The sequence below is a fragment of the Mus pahari genome, chromosome 1 (genome assembly GCF_900095145.1).
Source record: "Mus pahari chromosome 1, PAHARI_EIJ_v1.1, whole genome shotgun sequence".
Classification (NCBI taxonomy): Eukaryota; Metazoa; Chordata; class Mammalia; order Rodentia; family Muridae; genus Mus; species Mus pahari.
Window position 1 is genome coordinate 23,970,435 of NC_034590.1, and position 7,495 is coordinate 23,977,929.

Here is a 7,495-nt window from a genome sequence, read left to right on the forward strand (position 1 = left end):
TAGATGGCTTCACTTTGAGTGGAGGGTGAGACAATCCTGGGCAACCAGACTTATTAGTAGGTCGAGGCTGCCTACCAGAGGGGATGTGAGGAAAAGGGTTGGAGATGGTGTGCAGTGAGTACCTGCCTTGAGTGGGTGGATCGGTTGAAACGGGGAGCTCTAAGCCTGTTAGGTATGGAGCTGTGGGGTCAAGAGGGAAGGGAGCCTGGAGATTCCCAGGAACCCCCCGAAGATGTAGCTGTGGTGAGGCCCCCTGAGGAGGACCCAAGGAGGGTAGAGGGGCCTGAAGTCTCCCCAGGTGTGCTTCAATTAAGTGTCCCAGAAGGGGCAAGAAGGGTGGTGAGGCCTAGACTCTCCAGGTATGTGGACATTATGGAAGTTCCTGAGGAGGACCAGGTGGAAAACCTGAGGGAGAGAAGAGAAACGGAGACAATACTGCAAGACCAGGAGTCCGAAACTGGGGAGGAATCTGGGCTGTCCAGAGAGATCAGTGAAAAGGGCAGAGTGCCAGAAAGGCCCAAGAAGAAACGGAAACTTCGCCAGCACAACCTGGAGGAGCACCTGGGCTGGCAGCAGGATCAAGGAAGGGATTCAAGCCAGCTTAGCCAGGACCAGGAGCACTACTTAGAGCCCTACGCAGAGGGCACAGAGCAGCACCATCGCTCAAGGGTAGTGAAGCGCAAGAGCTTAACTGCCAGTCTGCTGGACCGCCCCAAGAGTCAAACCAAGTACGGACTGGAGAGGAAATCCAGTCAGTGGAACCGCCAGGATTCTTTGGCTCAGGGCGCCTCGTCCTTGGCTTCTCACCCGTCCATGGCAACTCGCCAGTCCGTGGCGTCTCCCTGGTCCCCAGCACTTCGCTCGATCCTAGCTCCTCCCTCTTCTCAGGCTCCCGGGGCGTCCCCAGGGTCTCCAGTGCCTCTGGGGCTCCAGGCGCCTCAATCGGGCGAGTTGCAGCAATCGGGCACCTTGAAGAATGAGAGCTCCAGCGGGATAGCGGAGCAGGAGCTGAAAAGCAGGCGGCAGACGATCCGCTTCAGCCTCCGCCCCAAATCATCTCGCCGCCTGTCACAGCGGTCTTTCAGTGCTTTCAACGAGCTGGCAAAGCTAGGTGACCCCAACCTGCTGGAGATGGTGGAGCAGGAAGGTAAGGTTGGCGCTGAGCGGGCGCGCGAACCTTCTTCGCGTGGGGTTTCTGCGGGGACGTTGGCAGCTGTAGGTTTCTGTCCCGGGAACGTTCTTAGTGTGGTGAACCATTTGCCAAACCCTGAACATAAAGCAGATTTCCTGCCTTATACTAATATGAACAATACAGCAATAAGCATTCATTTGAAAGTTATTGTTTAAACATTGGTTTTCATTTTTCTATCACAGAAGGTCTGTGGAACACATAGTCACTCTGCATTGAATACTTTTGAAAGTGACCTCAGTGTGTTCTAAGTGTTGCCCAGTTTTTGATCCCACCAGTGGCTTCTATTTCTTCTTTGAAGGAAAAAATAAAACAACAATTCATATGATGTGATATTTTCTGGGTAGTAAAGAATATTTCATCGCATCCACATGGAGATGAAATATTGCAGTTTTTAGGCATTTGAATCTCAATGCAATTTAGCTTCAAGGTGGGCCTACTTACTAGAAGCTATTTGGTTACTAACCTTTTGGCATGAGGACATGTATAGCTTCTGTCTCCCCAGGAATTGCAAAACATTCCTGAAACTAATTTCTTTTCATAGAAAATGCCATTGTGATGTATATTTACTCGTGTAATCACTGCTATTCCTCTGATTTGGATGAGGGTGGGAGAAATTTATATTGATGGAAAGTCTGGTGTCTGCATCCTGTCCCTATCTCTGGACCGGAAAGCATGACACTCCAGAAAGCAGGGACTTGGCAGTAGAGATCCCTGGACAACTTTTGTTTTTCTAGGTATAAAATCAGAATGCCCCTGATTGGAGGTATTGGTCAGATTGCCCATTTGTGATAGTCGATTTTCTATTGTCACAAAGAGACACCACAACCAAGATAATTTATACAAAAAAAAAAAAAAGGATGTTTATTGGGGCTTACAGTTCTGGGCGGTTAGAGTCCACAGCCATCAGAGCAGGAAACACATTAGTAAACACGACACTGGAGCAGGGCCTGAGACCTTACCTTATGTTCCACAGGTGTAAGGCTGAGAGAGGGGGAGGAAGAAGGAGAGAACTAAATAGAAATGGTGTGGTCTTTTGAAACCTCAGAGCTCAGGCCCATTGACATACTTCTTCCAACAAGGCCACATGTCTTAATCCTTCCCAACCAATTCCACTAAACTTTCAACCAACTATTCAAGTATATGAACTTGCAAGGGGCCATTCTTATCCAAACCAGCATGCTGTTGTTCATGATTCTGTGACTGCTGTTGGCAAGCTGGGACAGGAGGGTTCGGGGGGAAGTTGATTGAGAGTTTGGCATTGGAAATGAAAGTTTAAAAGTTGAGTGTAAAGTCATACTTTTACTGCTATATTAAACAGTATAGCTAATCAAATAACCCGCCCCTCAGTCATGAGAATCTTTGAGTTCTCATGCAGTAGTTAGTTGTTCTCAGCAGGAATACACTCTATGAAATCTGATAAGTGATTTCAAGAATCTGGGTGGTAGAGCTTCCTTCTATACACGAGGACACAACAATGGTAGCATTAATCTATCTGTGGTCTGATATTAACCAAAACATTATTTATAGTGGCCCATGTTTGTGTTTTATTTTGTGATGCTGGTAAGAGTGTAATGAGAGATGACCTCTTGGCAAACACAGGGACTATTTTGGGCACTAGTTTTGCAAGAGAGCATGTTCTTGGTAGGGTGATTGCCATGAAAACTGGTAGCTCGGTCTGCGCTGGCTTTCCCTTGTAGCATAGAAATGATGATTCTCTTTGGTGTTTAGCATCACCCTGCATATTTCTGGTTTCTCATCTACAGCAAGTCTCCAGGGATGGAGGAATCCTAAAGGACTCATTTGGAGCAGGATCCAAGTTTGGTCTCCTTGGACCCCTTGATTGGTTTTGGTTTTGGGGGTTCTTTAGACTTTCTTTCCCTCTTTCCCTCTTTCTTTCTTTCTTTCTTTCTTTCTTTCTTTCTTTCTTTCTTTCTTTCTTTCTTTCTTTCTTTCTTTCTTTTCTTCCTTCCTTCCTTCCTTCCTTCCCTTCTTCTTCTTCTTCTTCTTCTTCTTCTTCTTCTTCTTCTTCTTCTTCTTCTTCTTCTTCTTCTTCTTCNCTTCTTCTTCTTCTTCTTCTTCTTCTTCTTCTTCTTCTTCTTCTTCTTCTTCTTCTTCTTCTTCTTCTTCTTCTTCTCTCTTTCTCTCTTTCTTTCTCATCTTTTAAAAGATTTATTTTTGTTTATTTTTAAATGTCTTTTTTATTTCTTCATTTTATTTTATGTGTATGAATGCTTTGCCTGCATGTATGTGTACCACATGCATACATGATGTCCTCAGTAATCAGAATAGGGCGTTGTATCCCCTGGAACTCACATTAAAGATGGTGGTGATCTTCCTCGTGAGTGCTGGAAATGGAATCTGATCCTCTACAAGAGCAATATGTGCTCTCAACTGCTGACCCATCTCTGAAGCCCCTTATTTTTATCTTTATTCATGTGTCTGTGTACCTGCCATGTGTGTGCAGGTGCCTGTAGAGGCCAGAAAAAGGGCGTTGGATTCCTTGAAGCTAGAATAAGAAGCATTGATGAGCTGCCTGGTGTGGGTGCTAGGAATGGAGCCCTGGTCCCCTGGAAGAGCACTGTTAACTCTGAACCTGTGAGCGCTCATTCCAGCCCCAGTCCTCTTGGTTGGTATGTAAGTTAATTTAAGATGTGAACCTTTGTGTGTGAAATAGATATTGAGCCACATGTGTGTGTGCATGTGTGTGTGTGTGCATGCGTGTGTTTGTGTGTGTGTGTGTGTGTGTGTGTGTGTGTGGTGTGTGTGTGTGTGTTAGATAAGCAAGGGGGAAGAAACCTATCCTCCTCGATATTTCTATTCACAAGAAGATTCAACACAGAGAAAAGTACTCATGAGGTAGGTAGTCTGGGGGCAAGGCTAGAACAGAGAATTGAACTGTCTCAGTGTACAGAATCAGCTAGGCTGAGCAAGAGGTGACAGTTCACCCCAGGGAACAAAAGACTGGAGATTAAAGGTAAAAGTGTGACAGGGGAATAGCAGAGCTAGTGGGAGGCTAGGCAACTTCTAGTATCTTTTGTCAGAACCTTCAAATCCATCTTGTTAAGTTCACATTACAGTTTGAATGTGCTTAGTCTGCCTAGTTTTGTGTTAAAAGCAAAAGAAGCCAGTGAAGGAAGGTTTTCTATTTAGAGTACTCACTTTTCTCTCAAAAATGGAACCCCAAAATGCTCTGTGGATCTTGTTTAAGGGTGTGTTTTTTGACAACTGTGTGATAGAGGCCCATTGGTATATTGCATTGTTCATTGTTGTATTTATGACCATTTTTGTCTTCAAGCAAAGAAAACATTCCTGAGTTGGTATTCCCTGGTACAGTGACTTGAGAGATAAATACATATCACTGACAGTCTTGAGTCTGACCTCTTTGTCTGAAAGATTGTTAATTGATTTTGTGTTGCTTTAATGAAATGTCTAATAGTGGCATTGTACGAGGAGTATAGTAGTATTTAGCTCATGGGTTTGGAACTGAAGACTGACATATGTGCAGCTTGGGAGCTTTGTGGCTATGTTACATGTGTTGGTGACTGGCTTTATTGCAGAAATATATGTGACAGAACATTTTATGGTAAGACACAATGCCAGAAAGACTTGGGGGCATGATGCTCCCTCTCTCTGACAGCTTGGTCTGCTAAGGATGACTGAGGCCCCTCTAGATTTGAAATATCGATTTTAGAATTAAATATAAATATTTAGACTTAAAACAACAAACAGACATGAGGCCTGAAATGACCCAGTTAAGTGTGACTGGGTTCTTACCTTCCCTTCTCAAATCACCACACTAGGAGACAGGCACCCAGCATGTGAAACTCTGAAAGAAACACTCAAAACATAACACAATGTCAGGTCAGACTCATCAGACTCCATTTCACTCACACATCAAATGAAAACTGCTTGGGTGACATGGTTGAACTTTGAGCTACATATTGAGGCAGTATTTACTGGGAAAACCCTTGCAGTATGAGTATGTATGTTATATGCCTTTCATAGGACTTTTGATTTCTGTTTTCCTCTTTTGCACGAAAAAGTTCACACTCAAGAAATCTAAATGACACAGTCATCGTTGGTTAATTTTCATGATGTGCTTGTAACTGTAAAAGTTAAGTGTTTTTAAGATTACCTCCTACAACACAAAGATATGAACATGAAAACAATTATCAAAACTTCATTCTGACACTGAAATTTAACCCAAAGTTTTATAGAAATTCAGAGAAAATGAATTAGGAATATAATATATCCTAGTAGTAGCAACAACATCAACAAGGATCGTCTACATGCTATGCATACATCAGTTCTTTTAACGCTTTCACGCGTTAGGAAATGGCACAATACTATTGATGTGTCAGCTTGTAGCAGGGAATGTAAAAAAATAAAAAATTGAAAAAAAATCCAGCCAGCTCATTAAGTTCCCACTGGCCGGTCACTCCCATGCCAGCCCCACACTTCCAAATTCCCATGGCCTTTTAGGGTGCACTTCTTGCAAAACCATGCTTTGCTGCTGTACCTTGCTCTCTGGTACCCAGTTGAATTGCTGCATGAAGGAAACCACCACACAAACTTAGTTCAGAATCAACCGGTAACTCAATCGCTAAGAGCAACAACTAGCATCCTAATCTTGTAAACCATATTAAATATAAATCCTCTGGTGGCGAATCCTGGTAAATTCGCCATCTAAACCGTTGACCACTTGTTAGCTACATATTGTCCACCAAGCTGTCCCTGTCTAAAAAACCACATCTCTCTCCTGTCTCCCCTCTTTCTCTCCCTGACCCAGAAGTCCTACCTACTCTTCACACAGTGATTGGTCCCCTGAAATGTTTATTCATAAGGGGAAGGTTCTGACACATTAGCTGAAGGCTTTGTGTTCGTGCAAGGGAAGCTATAGATGTTGTGTTTGTTTGCCACAATGCATGACCTCATTGTGTACATATAACCACCACTTACTTGTAAAGAATACACGCTGAGGGACAAGTGGGAGCCTGAAAGTGCAGCCAAGAGTAAACACTGTTATCTTTTTATATCATGCCTATGCTTAAGTTTAAGAGTGACTATCATCACATTCTGTAATAAAGCTATGTGAATATGGACTGCCTCTTTCTCTCATAATGCTTAATGCTATTTTTCTCAGCCATCTAAAAGCATAAATATCAGTGAATTGCACAACCAGTAAAGAGGTTGGAGCTTCCTAAGTCACTATCATCTGTGGGGTTTTTGTGGGTTGTATTGGTTCTTAAATTGTGGTACTTTTATATTTTCTACATTACCAGAGTAAATGCTAATGCTTCCTGGAGTTATGTTTGTTGGAGATGGTCTGTAAATAGAAACATTTTATATCATTTCTAATGGACTATTTTTCATATATATATATATATATATATATTGTTGTATAGGAAGCCATTGACTTGAGAGATATTTCTCAGTGTATTTTCAAGTCGAAGTCCTTAGAGATTAAGAATCAATTCCACATGTAACAATCTTCAGTGGCTGCCACTTGCTGTGAATGTGTGTACACGTGACTAAACACTTGACCATCATAAAGATATCTGGGTGCTTTCAGAGTGACTTTGTCTGCTTTAAAAGTGATAGCACTCTGGAAAATACAGAAAATAATATGATCTCACACACAAAGAGAGCAAATAAGTAAATATCCATGGTTCCTACAAGATGATCTTTTGGAGGGATTTGACTGACTTGATGAGTGCATTGATCATAGTTACATTTGTTTCCTAGTGATTGAGATTATTAATTTTTTATAATCATCAGTATTTTAGAGAGAAACAGGACAGCTTTTGGAGGCTGATTTGAACAGATTAGCTCCTGGTATTTTTTTTTCTTTGAATTTTGTTCTTTTGTTTAATTTCTGTTTCTTCCTTGTGTAGACTTTTGAACAAGACCAGTCAGCATTATAGATTTTTTTCTTATTTCTTCTAGGCTTAACAGCCAAAGAAATAGACTATGCTCTCCAAAAGAATGAGGTAAGTTGAATGTCTGTGTATTAGTTTCACAATATACATAAAGTACAAATATTAGGTCAAGTTTAGCACATCAGACCTATAGCTGCCTCAGACTCTACATATCCACTCCTATAATGCACTGCTCTCTGTTTTATGACTTGCTCATCTTGTAATGTGAGTCAAATTCCATGCCTCACTTACTATTGCATATAACATGAAGTGTCTATTGCAGTAGGCAACTAATGCTACTCAAATTGCCCTGGTGACAGTGGCACGTGTTCCTTGCTACCTGCCTCAGTGTTCTGAGTTCTCAAATGAAACACACACATACACA

The 7,495-nt window shown here is 42.2% G+C and overlaps 1 protein-coding gene across 3 annotated transcripts in view; it reads left to right on the plus strand.

The window, feature by feature from the left end:
• The first annotated feature begins 925 nt into the window (after positions 1-925).
• Positions 926-7,495, plus strand: part of Ano5 (anoctamin 5) — an 86,443-nt gene continuing 79,873 nt past the window's right edge. Inside the window, exons 1-2 of one of the 3 annotated variants that reach the window (XM_021212092.1) lie at positions 926-1,147; positions 7,139-7,182. In XM_021212092.1, the coding sequence (XP_021067751.1) occupies positions 1,132-1,147; positions 7,139-7,182 (60 nt within the window). In that variant the 5' untranslated portion in view covers positions 926-1,131. The remainder of the gene's footprint in view (positions 1,148-7,138; positions 7,183-7,495) is intronic. The other 2 variants (XM_021212109.1, XM_021212101.2) reach the window with 2 other exon arrangements.